Source organism: Xyrauchen texanus, chromosome 7 (genome assembly GCF_025860055.1).
Source record: "Xyrauchen texanus isolate HMW12.3.18 chromosome 7, RBS_HiC_50CHRs, whole genome shotgun sequence".
Lineage (NCBI taxonomy): Eukaryota > Metazoa > Chordata > Actinopteri > Cypriniformes > Catostomidae > Xyrauchen > Xyrauchen texanus.
Window position 1 is genome coordinate 16,690,376 of NC_068282.1, and position 19,049 is coordinate 16,709,424.

At 37.3% G+C, this 19,049-nt stretch overlaps 2 protein-coding genes across 5 annotated transcripts in view; one reads left to right on the plus strand and one right to left on the minus strand.

The window, feature by feature from the left end:
• LOC127646422 (gamma-aminobutyric acid receptor subunit beta-3) overlaps positions 1-12,553 on the minus strand; it is a 139,279-nt gene extending 126,726 nt beyond the window's left edge. For both annotated transcript variants that reach the window (XM_052130063.1, XM_052130061.1), the window contains exon 1: positions 12,072-12,553. In XM_052130063.1, coding sequence (XP_051986023.1) covers positions 12,072-12,166 — 95 coding nt within the window. In that variant the 5' untranslated portion in view covers positions 12,167-12,553. The remainder of the gene's footprint in view (positions 1-12,071) is intronic.
• Positions 1-19,049, plus strand: part of LOC127646423 (gamma-aminobutyric acid receptor subunit alpha-5-like) — a 51,443-nt gene that overhangs the window by 22,647 nt on the left and 9,747 nt on the right. For all 3 annotated transcript variants that reach the window (XM_052130066.1, XM_052130067.1, XM_052130065.1), the window contains 2 exons: positions 9,996-10,139; positions 13,809-13,961. In XM_052130066.1, the coding sequence (XP_051986026.1) occupies positions 9,996-10,139; positions 13,809-13,961 (297 nt within the window). The remainder of the gene's footprint in view (positions 1-9,995; positions 10,140-13,808; positions 13,962-19,049) is intronic.

Consider the following 19,049-nt stretch of genomic DNA (forward strand, 5'->3'; position numbering starts at 1 on the left):
GAGTGTATGACTTAGCATACATGCTACATTTGAAAAATATGAATGTAATTGTGCCATGCCTTGCAGTAGGGTAGACTAGTTTTTGTGAAATTCCCCATACTTACGATTTCCAGAGAATGATTTAGCTTAAAACATACAATACCTTTGAAAAAGGAAGCAAACGGTGTCAAGTAATGACCCCTGCAAAAATAGGGTCAATGCTTAACGATATGACGGTGCAAACCAATGACCCATGCAAAAGAGGAGCACTGCCTGGACGATGCGTCTGTGCGAACCGACTGCCCTCAAAGGAGATGGCTGAAAGTATGACCTACGTGTCTGTGTGGACAGAATATTCTTGACAAGGGAAATGCATGAACGCGTAACAATATGTCTGTTCAAATAGATTACCCTTGAGAGGGGAAGCATTGCTTTGCGATGTGTTTGTGCGAACATACCACCCATGTGATTTTGTGGCATTGCTTTACAATGTATATTTGTGAACAGACTGACATGTGGATTGGTGGCATTGCTTGCGATTGTGTATGTGCAAAAAGGTCAATAATTTAATTACAAGTATTAATGGATTACAGTTTAAACTATAAAACAATCTCTTACAGTGGTAATTTTGCCTAAAGGACCTCTATATAAACAGAAAACACATTAGTATAACTGTGGAATATATAGTATATACACAAAACTATCTAATTTAATTATTTCTAATATTCTGTAATTTATAATTTAGTAATGTGCAATTACCTACCACTAAGTGTCTGAAGGCACACAGCAACAAACGATAATTCTCCTTTAAGGGAGAATAGCGATTATGGACATCTGGAGCAAATCAATGTAAGTTATCGTGATTTAATTTGCTACTAGAGTGACTAATAGAAACAAGAAGAATCAGCTTGTAAATACTATAAATACGAAAATACAGCAGTGACAATCACTACATAAGGAATTATAGCCACAGACTTTCTCCATTCTAACGCAATACAAGCCACAATCAATGCATAAACAGACCTAAACTTAACGGAGAGATTGTAATCGGACCATGTACACTGAACATGCTTGTGGATAATCAACGTGCATGAATGCTGAATTCACATTGCCCAATGCAGGAGTATATTTGAAACATGCCATCGCTGTCTTTAACAGATGAGCAATATGAACTTGGACTTGGCTGGCTCACATGGCATGCCTGCCATGGACTGGCGGAACAAGGAATCGTTTAGGCTTACATTAGGAATAGGTGATACCACTTATTTCCTTTTTGATCCTGTATACCAAGTATTATCAAGGCCAATATCACCAATACCAATACATCTATTAAATTGATTTTAGTTATTTTTTTGCAAATTCTTGGAATAAAATGGGTAAAATAGTATTTTTAATAAATTAGTTATACATACATATATACATATACTTCAAAAGTATTTTTGAAATCCTTATTTTTATAATTTATAGGCCTAAAATTTTCTATTTTTTGACTTCTGTTTTGTTTAACCTAACAAAAACTAACTATGGGTTTTCTACAGTAACCACTGATCTTTATATTGTATCTATATTATAGATCAGTGACAGTAACCATAGTTTAACCATGGTATTTGTAATAGAACCATAGTAACTACAAAATAAACGATTGTTATACAGTCACGGTCACTCCAATATTACTATAGTAAAACAGTGGTTACTACAGTATATGGATACTACTGAATTACGGCAGTAAAACCATTGTTAATTGTATCAAAACTATGGTTTCTGCAAAAAACATGGTTACTACTGTCATGGTTACTACAATATTACTATACTGTAGTAAAGGCATTGTTTCTGCCATGAAACCAAAGTTAATAGTAAATGTTTTAACAACTTTCAATTTAAATAAACTTAAAAAATCCATCATAATAAATGGCACATTTAGATTTTTCCTTATTTAGTGTGTATGACCTACTGCAGCTGTTTGTTTTTCTATCATTACCTCAGCCAAGCATTGCTCCTCATGTTTGAGCAAGCGCTGAAGGGCTCGAGCACTGTCTTTGACTGCTTGTGTCTTTCAGCAGTTCTCGCATTATGATGAGCAGAAGAAAAATAGTTCCTATACTGCGCAACCATTTACTTATATACTATACTTCTTATTTTCACTTTGAAGCTTATTATATGCATTCATTTTCATGGTAACTAAAACATCACTAGTAAAAAAAAACTACAACTTTAGAATCAAGTTTTTCATGTTAGGTATTATGTTAGATATACTTGATACAACATTAGTTTCAGAAATATCGATACTTCTGGATCGATCTGCCATCCCTAGTTTCCATTTCTGTCAAGATAATCCATGCTGTACTCTTTTATTTCACTTGAAAGAATTTCAGCATTTGGGAGTAAAAAGGTTTGACAGGCCATTCAACCGGTCACCACGTGAAGAGTTACGTATGTTTCCTCCAAGCCTCAACCCCTGACCTATGAGAAATATTTTCTCCTCTGTTAGCCAGACCTTGTCAGTTTCTTTGGTTTATCAAACAGTATTTCCTTAATGTCCATGTCAAAAAAATAAGTATACATGTCCCACACAATACGAGTACAATATGGACATACATAGTTTTTTTTTCTCGTTCACACATTGACCATTATCTTTTTCATTCTACCATGTTTTAAATTGTTCTTCCTTTTCTAGACATTAACTACTCTGAGGAAAAATGTATGGTTTTATATTTTGAACTTATGTGGACAGAGAATTAATAGGATCAACTGATGTCCACTAAATTCAATCCAATTATGTCCACTTAAAATCGCCAGCCATATTTAGCATCAACACTGTCTTCACACTCTTTAGCTTCATTCGTTGTTGTCTATTTGGATTCCGGCCAAAGTATTCAACAGAAATGGCTATATGTCATTTTCTAGATACCAAAAAAGTAGTTTGGATCAAGGAAAAGTATTTTTAGTAAGGAGCAGTATTTTTAGACTTTAAAAAGGCTTTTGATACTGTCAATCATGAAGTACTCAATGAACTTTTCTCAACAAGCTCTAAACTGGTTTTAATCATACCTGTTGTAGACAGCAATGTGTCACGAATGACGGAGAAGGGAGAGTCGGGACGAGGATCTAAATGCAGCAGGTTTTATTAACAATAACGGAAACACAAAAGAACACCATCAAAAGAAACATCCACGATGGGAAAAGATAAATAAACACGGAAGGCAAACAAAGGGTTAACTTAACACGGAAGGTAAACACGGGGATGGCTGGAGTGAAAACGACGAAGGAAGCATGGGAACAGGCATCTACATACAACAACCGACAGAGACTGAACAAACAGACAGGGTTAAATACATGAACAAGGGAAAAAGGGGCCAATGAACAAACAGAACTCAAACAAGGTAACAAGGTGATAGACAGAAACCAATGGTAAATTAACGAGGGCAGGTGAGAACAATGAACGGAGAACACGAGCGCTGACAAGAACTATGGAAGTGCAAAAGGGACAAAAGTGAAAACTAAGGAATACCAAAAGTGACAAAAGTGAAAAACAAGGGCAACAGTGAAACAAGACAAGGTAATAAAAGAAACTACAAAGGACTACAAAAACCAAAACAGGAAACAGGAGCTAAACTAAGGTTCAACAAAAAGCACAAAACAAAAGACAACAGAGAACATGACAGAACCCCCCCTCAAAGGATCGGATTCCAGACGATCCTAAAAAATAAATGCCAAAAAAAAAAACCACGAGAAACAAAGTGAGGGCACCAGGGGCAAACAGACAGACCAAAGGGGGCACAAGGGGCAATCAGGAAGTCCGAGGCGGCAATAGGGGCAAATAGGCAGTCCATGGGGGCACAAGGGGCAGGCATGCAGTCCAGGAGCAACGAGGGGCAGACAGGCAGTCCAGGGGGCAACGAGGGGCAGACAGGCAGTCCAGGGGGCAACAAGGGGCAGACAAGGAAAAGGGACCGGTTCGGGGGGCCTGGGAGGTGGCCACAGGACAGAGGCCGGTTTAGATGACCCGGGGGCTGGCCACTTGGCAAGGGCCGGTTCAGGGGACCTGGGAGGTGGCCACAGGACAGGGACATGTCTTGGTGGTCTGGGAGATGGCCGTAGAGCAGGGGCCGGTTCAGGGGGCCTGGGAGGAGGCCATCGGACCGGGACAGGTCCCGGAGGCAGAGCTGAGAGGGGCTCTGGGGACGCAGCTGAGGGAGGCTCAGGAGGCGGAGCTGAGGGAGGCTCTGGAAGCTCAGGAGACGGTGCTGAGGAAGGCTCAGGAGGGGGAGCCGAGGAAGGCCTAGGAGGCAGAGCTGAGGATGGCTCAGGAGGTGGAGCCGAGGGTGGTGGCGCCGTAGGCAGCTCTAGAGGCGGAGGCCTGGAAGGCTCTGGGGACGGAGCTGAGGAAGGCTCAGGAGACGGAGCTGAGGAGGGCTCAGGAGACGGAGCCGAGGAAGGCCTAGGAGGCGGAGCCGAGGATGGCTCAGGAGGTGGAGCCGAGGGCGGTGGCGCCGTAGGCAGCTCTAGAGGCGGAGGCCTGGAAGGCTCTGGGGACGGAGCTAAGGAAGGCTCAGGAGACGGAGCTGAGGGAGGCTCAGGAGACGGAGCTGAGGGAGGCTCAGGAGGCAGAGCCGTGGGAGGCTCAGGAGGCAGAGCCGTGGGAGGCTCAGGAGGCAGAGCCGAGGGCGGTGGCGCCGTAGGCAGCTCTGGAGTCTCTGGGAGCAGAGCCGTAGGAGGCTCGGGAGGCGGAGCCGTAGGAGGCTCGAGAGGCGGAGCTCTAGAAGGCTCGAGAGACTCGAGAGGTGGAGCCCTGGAAGGCTCGAGTGACTTGAGGGACGGAGCCCTGGAAGGCCCAAGTGACTTGAGTGGCGGAGCTCTGGAAAGCTCGAGAGGTGGAGCCCTGGAAGGCTCGAGTGACTTGAGGGGCGGAGCCCTGGAAGGCCCAAGTGACTTGAGTGGCGGAGCTCTGGAAAGCTCGAGAGGTGGAGCCCTGGAAGGCTCGAGTGACTTGAGGGGCGGAGCCCTGGAAGGCCTGAGTGACTTGAGTGGCGGAGCCCTGGGTGGCCATAGGGCTAGGGCTGATTCAAGCCTGTCCCAGTAGATGAGCTTCAGGGAAGCGTCGTCGAACCCGGTGTGGATGGCAACCGTGGAGAAGAGCCGTGAGTACTCACGAACGGGAAAACCTGCATGGGCCAGTGTGGTGAAAACCGCTGCTAGATCCATTTGCGGTCGGTCTCTCTGTCACGAATGACGGAGAAGGGAGAGTCGGGACGAGGATCTAAATGCAGCAGGTTTTATTAACAATAATGGAAACACAAAAGAACACCAACAAAAGAAACATCCACGATGGGAAAAGATAAATAAACACGGAAGGTAAACACGGGGATGGGTGGAGTGAAAACGACGAAGGAAGCATGGGAACAGGCATCTACATACAACAACCGACAGAGACTGAACAAACAGACAGGGTTAAATACATGAACAAGGGAAAAAGGGGCCAATGAACAAACAGAACTCAAACAAGGTAACAAGGTGATAGACAGAAACCAATGGTAAATTAACGAGGGCAGGTGAGAACAATGAACGGAGAACACGAGCGCTGACAAGAACTATGGAAGTGCAAAAGGGGCAAAAGTGAAAACTAAGGAATACCAAAAGTGACAAAAGTGAAAAACAAGGGCAACAGTGAAACAAGACAAGGTAATAAAAGAAACTACAAAGGACTACAAAAACCAAAACAGGAAACAGGAGCTAAACTAAGGTTCAACAAAAAGCACAAAACAAAAGACAACAAAGAACATGACACAATGTGTTAAAATTAGTGGTATTAAGTCATCACTTCAAAAATGCAAACTAGGTGTACCACAAGGCTCAATATTGGGTCCTTTGCTTTTTTGTTTATATATAAATGATTTACCTGAAAGTTCTAAGGAGGTTGGTTGTCAAATGTTTGCAGATGACACAATTATTTATGTACCAGCAGAAACTTCTCATTTGGCTTCAGAAATGTTAACCAGGCAACTGGTCAGTGTTTCCCACTGGCTGCAGGATAACTGTTTAACTTTAAATTACAACAAAACAGTTTCAATGTGTTTTTCAATAAATAAAAAAATCACTGGATGATTTTAAAATCAAAATTGACCAATAGGAAATCAAGGAAGTGAGTGAATTTAAATATGTAGGTATCATTGCAAATTAGCTTTATGCTATATGCCCTATTTACACGGCATCGGTTGTCTGTGTGTAAAAATGCCTAGTGTATTGGCCCTGTTAAATAAAAAAATAAAATAAATACAAAATTTCATTGTTTAAGCACTAGAATATTTTATAAAAAATGTAAAACAAACAGCAACACTTTATAATTAGGTTCCATTTGTTAACATTAGTTAATGCATTAGGTATCATGAACTAACAATGAACAATACATTTTTTTACAGCATTTATTAATCTTGTTAATGTTAATTAATAAAAATACAATTGTAAATTGTAGATTCTAAGCTTAAGTTTGATGCTCATATTAAAAAAATGTCTAAGACTATTAAGACAAATTTGAACTATTTTCGTATGATAAGACCATGTATATCTCTTAAAGCAGCTAAAATGTTTATGCATACAATGATATTATCACATATGACCTATTGTGCGATATTTTAGGGTCAGGCTTCTCAATCAGTTGTTAAACCTGTAATGTCATTATACAAACAAACTTTATAAGTAATGGATCAGAAACCAATGAAAAATCATCATTGTCAAATTGTTCAAAAGAATAATGTGTTAAGTTTTGATAACTTTTTAAAGTTCTCATTTATAAAAACAGTATTTAAATACTGTATATGGCCATGCCCCTGATGTAATCTGTCAGTTGATACAAAAATACAGTAGTGATGGGGCAAAGACCAGAGGGGCTGTAAGTGGGAATTGTAGAGTTCGGAGATGCAGAACTGCTGTGGGTTAATAATCCTTTTCAGTGAAAGGTTCACATCTATGGAACACTATGCCTGTAGATTTGAAGTAGCAATCAGAACTCACAGTTTTCTCTACAAAACTGAAACAATGGCTGAAATCATTTCAGCGATGTGAACATTGAGTACCTTTGGTTTATTCAGTTTGGTTAAGTTTACATTTTCTTTCTGTATGTAGGATAATTTACATTTTATGTTTTGTAACTTCGTATAAAGATACATATGTACTTAGGTATGTCAATATGCCATGGTTTGAATTGTTTAGGTACAACATATACACACATAGTTATCTGTATATACATAAGTGTATTTGTATTTGTTTTGTTTCTTGTGATGATTGTGTTTTTGTTTTGATTTGATGTAAAAGCCTAACCAGGGACTAGGGATGCAAATTAGCTTTATGCTATATGCCATATTTACATGGCATCGGTTGTCTATGTGTAAAAATGCCTAGTGTATTGTCCCTGTTAAATAAACAAATAAAATAAATACAAAATGTCATTGTTTAAGCACTTTAATATTTTATAAAAAATTTTTAAACAAACAGCAACACTTTATAATTAGGTTCCATTTGTTAACATTAGTTAATGCATTAGGTATCATGAACTAACAATGAACAATACATTTTTTTACAGCATTTATTAATCTTGTTAATGTTAATTAATAAAAATACAATTGTAAATTGTTAGTTCGTAGTGCGTTAAATAATGTTAATAAATGTAAAAACTTAACGAGGTTTCTCACCAGATGTAGTTTTATTGCCGGAGATTGGCACCATGTTGTTTTGTCACATGAATCGAGCGTCAAACGTTTAACCCTTTAATGACAGGCTAGAGTCTCCAGTTTTAGTTAAATGATATTTTACATAGCCTATAGCATAGCCAAAACATAATGTCCATGCTTGTGGACACGGGGTCATAGGAGGTTAACCAAGATGAATAAATACTGTAAATGTATTGTTCATTGTTAGTTAATGTTAACTATTGTTAACAAATGGAACCTTATTGTAAAGTTTTAAAATAAAAACAAGAAGAGCAGGCTTTAAGTGACATAAGTACTAAAAAAATGCCAGAACAATAGTTATTTAATGAGAAATTATGTTACATAATTAACTCCTTTTTAGAGAGGTTAATGACTTTCTCTACTCTACACTGTAAAAGTAAGGTTTAAATAGAAATGTATAAAAAAAAAATAAAAAGCTAATATTTTCTAAAGCAATATTTTTCATGGCTAGTTTAATTTATTGACTTAAATAAGTAAATGTGTCTGCTTAACTGAAAATATCATGTCGCCATATTGAATCTGTCATCATTGTAATAATTACCTGTTTAAATTAAGTAATTTGAAAAAGATTTCTTGCCAATTAAAAAAAGGTATATGCATATGCTTGCCTTATTTTCTGAACTCTGCAAGTAACATGCAATATTCCAACTCACCTGTTATGCTTGATGGCCTGAATTTATAAAAACAGAATAATAGAAACGTGGTAAAGGAAAAGCTGTATCTAGCTGTATTACTTGTGTTGCTTAAAGTTGCATGTTTACTGTAGTTGCATGCAAGTTAGGAATTATATGTATGCCAAAATCTACAATAATTAAGGAAATATTGTTTTATTATTTCAAGCCTTATGTATTTGACTTAACGTGCATCTGTACCAAACATGTGCTTTATGCCATGCGAAAAGGTCATCAAAGTAAAATAGTTTGTAATAGACACTTATATGCCTTGAAAGCATTTTGCACTAACCACCTAAATATGCTCTTGCTCCAAGAGCTCAGTTTAGCCTTGCAATCTTGTTTGGTTGGTGCCGTATACAGTCTTAACAGGTGATGTGTGGACTTGTCCTCATGTGGACTGCTCATTCTGAGAATGTGGCCCAGAAGCTGCCTGCCTAAAATGAACCTTATGTAATACATTATATTTGTATAATCATATTTGTAAGACCATCCAAATAAATTTGTCCCACTTTTAGTAATGTTATCTGTCGGGGTATACAGCTTGCAGGTGATAGCTTCTGTTCTGCTTTTTCCTAAAAGGAAAATTTACTGATGCAGAGAAACAGCTGGGTTTGATTATTTGTTTTTTCATGATTTATCGAGAGTTTGTAGAAAAATTGTAGCAATGTAGATGTCAAGTGTGTCTGATTTTCCTTGACAGGGGAAGAGTAGAGGAGTAGGAGTGGTGAGCCTGAGAATCTGTGATCTGCAAATTAGTTTGCAGGAATCTGGTGTGTGTGTGTGTGTGTGTGTGTGTGTGTGTGTGTGTGTGTGTGTGTGTGTGTGTGTGTGTGTGTGTGTGTGTGTGTGTGTGTGTGTGTGTGTGTGTGTGTATAGACTGCTGGCAGAATAATCCCACAGTCTAGATGGCCGGAGTCAATCTTAATTTTGTTGTAAAGATCCGGTATGAGAGTGGCAGGATTAATGTTTTGCTTCAAGATTAGATGTCACTATGGAGGGAGGGGGTGACAGTAAAAAAGGGAGTAATGAGAAGGGAATGTTATTGTAAAACTGCAGGTATTTAGGAAGTGATATGATCATCCAGTAAACATTTACATTTTGTTGTATTAAAACAAAACAATTAAAACATTGTTTGTTCACTAAATTACTAAAAATATTTACTTTATTAAAATGCCCAATCTTGTTGTCTTAATCTAAATTACAGCTAGGTGTCTGTAAAAAGCTCCTTTTTTCACCTCATGCTCTGATCCTATTATGCAACACAGGTGCAGTTGATTAAATGTATTACCCCGCAATAGACCTGGAAGAGACAGACAAGCATGCACCCTGTTCATAAACAAAGCATATATTTCCCCATGATTGGTAGGTCTAGGCCAACTGTACACCCTTATTCTGAGAAATGCAAATTGCCTGCATACTAAGTGCAATGCAATCAACTGACAATAACTGTTCAATCAAGAGCAAGTAAGCCTTGTGAAACCGTATTCAAAGATTGCTAAACAGATTACATTCAATTTGAACTAATCTTCTTATTACTCATGTCTGATTAATAAGTTATTATCACTGCATAATCTAACATGGTGGCTATTATAGTATTATCTTCTGTGCCTTCTTCCAGATGCCTACCCTATCTCTGAAGTGGTGTATAAGTGGACTCAAGGCCCAGCTAAGTCTGTGGTTGTGGCGGAGGAGGGGTCACGCCTCAACCAGTACCATCTGATTGGCCAGACGGCTGGTACAGAGGACATCAGCACAAGTAGAGGTAAACCACTTTATCTGACCCAATACCAACTGTCAGTTATTACAATAAATCAGTGTCTATCAATTTCACAATTCACTTGTAATGACTCCAAAGAGGTTTGACTAATCCCCCATATTAGTTTTACTTCATATACTGTATTTCCTTGCACAGTTTATACAGTAGCCCCAAAAAGTATTTGGACAATCAAATCAAATTTACAATTTTATGCATGTTGCATTATATTACAAAATATCTGACAAGTTTAATTTATTTCAAACAATAAAGCACAAGCACAACTTTCAAACAAAGCATTTAAAAAAAGAAGCTTTTTTTTAGGTTTCAAATTATAAAACCATATATATAGTGTTTGAATGGACACTTTCTGGTTATCAAAAATGTCCATGTTTAATGTGATGAACTAAGCTGTTGATTACTTTGCTAGGGCACCTTTGTGAACTTTAGGGGAACTGACTTTATAATTACGCTATAGGACTCTTTGGATAAAATGAATGGTTGTAAAAGTTGTACTTAAAGCTGACAAAATGTCTAGTGCCATATGTTTGCAGATTTTTTTTTTTAATCTAATGCAATGACATTCAGACATTTTTATGTGTGACTTCTTACTTGTTGAATCTAACGCATTATCTTCAGAAACATAATTTGTGTTGTATAACACCATTTCAGTTTTATCCTCTACACGATGCTTGTTGTTTTGTGACATCATCTCTCTTAAATAATGTGATAGCCCTTCTGGAATTGTGGCTTTTTTAAATCAAGCTGGATGACAAATGAGTGATGAGGATTTGAGTATACCTCCCACTCATGGCCAGCTGTCTCTATGGCCTGAGAGAGGAAGAGATGAAGATGAAAGAATGATACAGAGAGTGGGAGGGTAAAACAACACTTATCCCAATCCTGAGCCATTGGGTCTGGAGGATTAATCCCCGAGCCTCCCCATCAGTTGTGCTTTTACCATGTGACGTCAGTTAGCTACCATTGGCTGAAGTCGGCAAGAGACACATGGAAGCTGGGTGGGAGGAAATGGGGGGTCTAGGCGGCATCTGCCTAATTCGGTTATGTAAAGTGTACTGGTAATACACTCTTTATCATTGCTGCCTCTAGCTTTGTAATCATTACAGGATGTACGTGGGGGTGGGGTCTTTCCCTTGTTCCGCCTTGGTGGATGGATGTACATATATGGATAGTCTTGCTGATGTGGCATCCAGTCATATTCACGAAGACATTGTTGTGCTCTGATAATGATCTAGGCAAATACCATGACTGATAGTTCATCACCCTTTAAAACCCTGCTGAGGCTTCTCGCTTTCTCACTACTTTACAGGGAATTGATTTTGTCTGTAGCCACAGCACATCAAATTTAGTTTGCTCAGGTGGCCAGAAGTACTTTTAGAAATAAACACTGAGGCCATGACCTCTCCATTCTGGGAGGACCTTTTGACCTATCTTTCCATTTCCCCATCCTTTCATCCCTCCCTCCCCTCGCTTCCATTATTTTGTGTAGCAGGAAAAGGGTCAGCTGGTCATTATCACTGCTAATCTAAGGTGCAAACCTCTTACAAAGATAAAAATAGCTCCACCAGGACTTCATATCTTGAGTCTTAGCTCAACTTAGAAAACCCAGCAAAGAGGAGAAAGGTAGAAAGAAAGAAAAAAAGAACCAGGAAAAATACAGTCTGCCAAACAGGGATGAAAATGATGTCCTGTGGAAATGTCAACATTCAATCACTTGGCCCACACTGTAAAGACATATAGATAACCTGTCACCTTTTATTAAAAAGAACTCTCATCAAAAAATAGCACCTGCCCTTACCAACCGTTTCAAATTTATTTGGAGGCTGGCCCCCCAAGGTCTTCATCTGTTACCATCAACTTTCAGTGCCTGAAAGAATGCTATGCCTTTTTATTTTGAGTATAGAAAAGTAGAACACTTACCAATTGACCAACATGGCTGCATTGTTCTCTGCTATGAATGGTAGTTCTCCATAAACACTCCAAAAGCTTAGCAGTAAAATCCACCAGAGTCGCATGTTTGCAGCTCTCAAAAGAGTCTAACCCCGCAGGGCATATCCAAGGCGGAATATCTGAAATGGGGGCACTACCAGTCGTGCTCTCCTCCTGGTCATTGGAATAAAGGGGAGATTGAGAGAAAGGGGACGTGACAAGCCCCTCTTGACGAGGACATCTTTGCCCCCAGGGCCTTTACGAAGCACGATGCTCAAAGTTTTCCTCGAGTTCCAAGGCTCAACAGCTTGTTGTCATCTTTATTTGATCCACAAGAGCTGTCCCCTCTGATCCTGACTAGATGTTGTGGTTTTCGCTTGGTTTTTTTCCCCTCTTTTTTGTTCACTTGCTCTCTCCCTGTGAGCTCAGAAAGAGTACATCCTGGACGAGGATGGCCTGGCCTGACAGAATGGATGGACCTATTGAAAAAGTGAGAGACAGAAGAGTGAGAGCAAGAGAGAGAGAGAAGCCTGCAGGATGCAGATTGTGACAAGGGATTAGTGGGACACAAAAATCCGATTTTGCCAGGAGAAAGCAGCAGTCATCAGTGGATTTTCTATAGTTCATCAGACTGTGTGGCTCGAAAGGATTTTTTTTTTAAATCTTCAAATTCAATCTTCACTTGGTTAACAGGATATATGATGTTTTTTTCACTCTGTATTCTATTTTTTTAACACAGTTTATAATTTACCTCACCATGTTCCAGCACACTGTGTTAAACCTGTTTGACAGCTCTTAAACAGACCATAACTGTTACTCTTATTTGGATGTTTAAATCTATTCTATAATGGTGACCTACTTTTATTTACATTTATATTTATATTACATTAAATTACCACCAAAGTGTCTTTTTCTGTAGACATTACAGTATCTGTCCACTAATTGGTGCTAATGAGACCACAAACTAGTCAAAAGTCAGAGTACTACCATTTACTTCATATGCTCAATATATATTTCAAGTCTGCTGGAAAATTCCATGTAGCTGACATGACATGTGGTGTGACATGTTATACTCCTAAATCTAAACAAATTTTTGCAAATTCTTTTATATTTATTATGAATGCAGTTTTGTGATCTCATTAATTGAGGCTTCATGGGATATTTATACTTATAAAATCCATTTGTCGCACTGCAGGACCATTTAAAATGATTTAGTGAAGGCAAAAAGTTGAATATGAAACAGTGACAATTCACAGGACCCAAGACACTTTTTCTTATGCATTCATATACATTTTAAGTTACAATCTTATTGATAAAAATCCATGGACATATTTAGCATCAACAACCTAATCACATAACTTTTCATTTGTCTCGATTCCTTTAATCTTCCTCTTCATCTTGATACCTCTATCTTGTCTTGTGCATTAATAATAATAATAAAAGTAACAAATAACAATATAATAAGGTGTCAAATAATTAATAAAATAGTAATAACAATTTACACTATAAAATAAACATTTAAAAAACTCTCTCTCTCTCTTATTTTCTGTTTAAACATCTCAGCTGGTTTACTAATCCCCACTACAGTCTAATTACACCCTATCCTTCACTCTCTTAGTCCTTAGTTTGTTTCCTTAGAATTCCCTCTTACTTATATTTCCATCTCTGTTCCAATTCCCTTCTTTTCTCTCATCTATTTTTTTCTTCTGGTTTACTGTTACCCTACAGGTCAATACACAGTCATGATGGCCCATTTCTACCTGAAGAGGAAGATTGGTTACTTTGTGATTCAGACATACATGCCCTGCTTTATGACTGTCATCCTGTCCCAAGTCTCTTTCTGGCTGAACCGTGAATCTGTCCCTGCCAGGACTGTCTTCGGTTAGTGTCTCCTTCAACAAATACAATACTTTAAAACTCATTATACTGTACTCATCATTAGTAGGTTTGTCATGATACCAAAATTCCAGTAGTCGATACCAATGCCAATTTTGATGTCATAACAAAAACAAATTTGTTATTGAAAACTCCTTTATATAAAATGACTTACAGTTATTTAAAGGTGTCAATTTTTCAGTATGTGTGTTCCCTGGAAATTGAACACATGACCAAAGATAAAAGCTTCTGCCAAATGCATTTAAATGAAGTTAAAAATACCTAATTGTGCATTGTAAGAAAAAAGCAATAAAGAAATACAATGAAATACATTTAGAACAAGAGTTTTTTTCTCATTTTCTCATCAGTAATTTTTTATGATTAATATTAACAACCTAACAGATAGTAGCAGGTCCATTAAACTGTATCAACATTGCAGCAATACACAGACTGGCACAAAATACAAATCTGATATTTTGACACATCTAATCATTTTGTCCTGCCTGTTTACATTCACTTAAGGCATCACGGACTAGGTTTACATTAACCTAGCCAAGATGGGCATTTTGAACACGAAGTAAATTTGTCCGTTCAAGTGAGCAGCCATCTTTACAGAGCACGTGCTCAAATAAACATATTGTGTTTGAAAGCAGCCAAAGCTCGGGTACCCATTGAGTCAGTACTGGGTACTCTAGATTAGAAAGACTTTTATTGTTGCATTTAGTTTTATTTAAGTATCGACTGAAGTGTATTTGCTAGAGTTCTGTTTATCTTGAAAAAAAAGAAAAGAAAAATGAGACACAGTGCCACAATCAAAGACATCCGTATAGCACATGTTACATAGCAAAACAATGGACTACTTGCACTGAGCCTCATAACGTACAGCCACTTTTTTAAAAAAAGAAAAAGAGACTTGCTATTTTCTGGTTATATGTGGTTACAATGTGCCGTAGTTGTCTAGTTCCCATAACTCCACTTTAAATGAGTGTTTCGGATATTTTCAGAGACAAGAGAAGAAATATTCTGAATAGCACTGTGTGCAGCGTCTGAGACAGTGTTATTATAGTTAACAAAAAAACTAACTAAAATCATTTTTGTTAACTAAAAGAATAAGAAACATAATCTAAAATTAATTTTAGTTTAAGTTTTTGATATTGTAGGGTCGAATATTGGCAAAGTGGGACACTTTTGGAAATGTTAAATTTCTTGACACTTTTAATTATTATCCAAATGTTCCAAACTTTATACCTTTGAAGAAAGCTTAGGATGTCTTCTACCTTAGTCAAAAGCAAAATGAAGAAAAATTCAATACTGGGAATTAGAACATTTGAAGACCCTCTTTTGACCAAATTCCAGATATTTTTAAGCAGTACTGGTAAAATGGGACAGAGGGAAAATGATTCTCTAGAAAATTTCTACAAAGTATCTGTATTTATATATATATATATATATATATATATATATATATATATATATATATATATATATATATATATATATATATATCATTTAAAACCTCAAAAAGATAAGGGTTAGTTCACCCACAAATGAAAATGTTCTCATAATTTACTCACCCCCATACCATCCCAGATGTGTGACTTTCTTTCTTCTGCAGAACACAAATGAAGATGTTTAGAAGAATATCTCAGCTCTGTAGGTCCATGCAATGCAAGTCAAAACCTTGAAGCTGCAAAAAACACATAAAGGCAGAGTAAAAGTAATCCATAAGAGGTTTAATCCATGTCTTCTGAAGTGATCTTATCTGTTTTGGGTGAGAACAGTCCAAACTGAAACTCATTTTTCACTGTACATCTTGCAATTGCAGTCAGGAGGAACAATCATGATTCTAAGCTTGATTACACTTACTAGTAATGTGCTAGATGGCACTGGGACATATAATTGAGCTTGAAATCAAGAATGCCAAGGAGACTGCTGGAGTCAAGATTTTCAGTAAAAAAATATTTCAGACTTAAATATTGATCTGTTTCTTATCCACACCTATCATAATACTTCTAATACATTAATTTAACCACTGGATTTATATGGATTACTTTTATGCAACCTATATCTTTTTGGAGCTTCAAAGTTATGATCATCATTCACTTGCATTGTATGGACCTACAGAGCTGAGATATTCTTCAAAAAATGTCTTTGTGTTCTTCAGAAGAAGGAAAGTCATGAACATCTGGGATGGCATGAGTGTGAGTAAATGATGAGAGAATTAAACATTTTAGGTGAACTATCCCTTTAATAGTTTACTCCACAAAGATTCGTTAGTAAAGATTTATAATAATTTAAGGAAATATATGTGGATATTTTCAGTGTGGATCAAGGTTAAATGTACCCATACTCACCCTATATTATAAATTTAGCAACATTTACAATCCACATTAAACATAAAAATACCACTAGATAGAGCTTACTCAAGACTACCATGCAAATGTTAGACTTTTTAAATTATATCAGAAAACGCTCAGCTTTGGCAGCCATAAAAAATACTAAAACTAAAATAAAAACTAACAAAACTGAAACTACAAAACACTGAGAAAACAAAAACTAAACTAAAACTAACAGACAAACTGTGAAAATTAACGGAAACTAAACTATATTGTAATAACACATTTCATATAAAATAGAAATAAAAACTTAATAAAGAAATCCAAAATTAAATAACACTGGTCTGAGAAAGCAATGGTTGGTATACATCAAGCGCATTATACCCCTTCTCCTTACACGGGGGTCTGTAGCAGACATTTAACTTCAAATCAGCTTAAACCGAAAATGAAAAATCTATTTTGTGTCATTGTTTAATTGATAAGTATATCAATATATGTTTAAATGCATAAGCAGAAGAGCTGCTGAAGATAATAAGTCAAAACTTTTGAAATTGATTAAATGTGTGTAGTGTTGTGAAATATAATTTAGCCCTGTTAATGTATTTAATTTATTCAATGTGACATTAAAACTGCTTCATTCTGTTCAGAGTGATTTTTAAAGGTGCTGTAAGCAATTTTAGCCATTCTACTTCCACGAGACTGAGCCGTTGAATTAGCCAAGCCCCCATATTTTAAAAACCCTGCAGTCCAATGATACGATATTAGCTTTACTGAGACTGAAACCGAGCAGAAGCGGTAGTCAAAAACAACAGCAGCCATTTTTTCATGGTAGGGTATGCAAAAATAATCTCACTCTCTTTAAGATATCGCTGACATAACTGCCCTGAGATATAAAACAGCTCACTGTGACAGTTATAATCTCAGTAAAAAGTAAAATAAAAAGAAGACATATTCGTTTTGTAGCCAATCAGATGGCATCTGAGACGCTTTCTGCCTGTCAAACATTTTGAGTGTTCCCATAGTGTTGTGATTGCAGCAAATTATTGAGGCTTAATGCCATGTTGAGGGCGCTATTTCGCTACTGTTGTGTTTGGCAACCTGGTTTGTGTTGTTTCAACGGTATCGGTGCAGTGTTTTAGAAAGAGGGGGCATGGCTATATCAACGACTCAGTCTCGTGGAAGTTAGAACAGCTAAAATAGCTTACAGCACCTTTAAACCTCAATAATTTGCTGCAACTACAATACGATGAGAATGTGCAAATTTATTGACAGACTGAAAGCGTCATAGGTCATGGACCACGGACAAAATTCTGTTTGCACTTTACAGATTCTAGAACTGTCACAGCGACTGAAGAGATATCTCAAAACACTAATTTCTTACAAGTTTTTTGCATACCTTTCCATAAAAACAAAAAGCTTACAGCACCTTTAAAGCCTGGGATGAGAAAGGCTTATGTATTTATAAATCAATCCATCTGGGACATTTAACCAAAGTCAAATCATTTTGTATACTGAACATTTTATTTATTTTTCAGGATCCAAGTGTAGCTACATTTGGAAAAAAAATATATATTTCAGCAAATTATACATTTGAGACCAGTCTTATTGTTTTAATCAACAAACAGCCCCCAAAAAGTAGAAATAATCTGCCTTCCCATGAATAATCCTTTGCACGTAGGAGCACTGAATGATGTAAATGGAAATGCCTGAGCCGACTACATAGAATGTGGAATCAGTTGTGGAAGTAGTCCGTTGAAAAATGCCACAGATGGACACAAAAATGTGTTTGGTGTTAATTGTCCCTTAGGCAGCCTGACTGTATGCAGAGCATATTTTAAATGTCTGCATTCCCTTTTCCCTCACCTATGTAAGGATTCTTATGTGTTGTTCTTTTGCCCATTAATGGATGTTTTGCTTAATACAGCGATAATTCTCAATCGAAAAATCAAATTGATGCAATCAGAGGGAATGAAGAGTTAATCCACTCAGATACTGTTTTTGAATTCACACCGTCATTCACATTTATTTCAAAGGGCTTGAATTGTATCTTGGCAAAATTCAGCAAAGCGAACAGACAGTCCACAAGGAATACTGCATGTGCGCACACACACAAAAAAATATCTTTGTGGTTTGGCTACATTGCAAGGTAGCCCAAAAACATATGGTTGATGTATCATATTATACATTACATATGCATATACAAACTGTATACATGAAGGGACACTCAAAGATCCACTTGCTAGTATTGCACATGTGAAGATTTTTTATTTGCACAGCCTGAGGCTGAGACATCCCAGAGTCCTATGCCTAAGGGATTTTAGTATCATACCTAGTTATGTCTAAAAGACTCTCTGTCCTCTGCCTGGAGCATCTCTGACAGGGACAGCACACCTCTATTCTTTCAGAAAATTTCCAAGTACCTTTCTTTGACTATGCATAACAAGATTATTAATTATACGGTTTCTCTAAGGGCATGCTGGATATTAAGAATCAGAATCATATTTGACCTTTATTGATGTCGTGCTTGGCCATTCATTGTTACTTTATGTGTTTTTTGCTATGATAGATTAGACAGCATTTCTAGGAATAAAAACAATCAATATGTCTGTATTTATAGCTGGTTTGCTGTTTTGTTGTTTAGATGAGTTTATGATTTATGAGCCAATATTTTATTCATACACAGTATTTTAAATATTGAAAGAATTATGACATTATATTTTATGAGAGACAAAATTTCACTGCTCTCTGGTAGTTACAC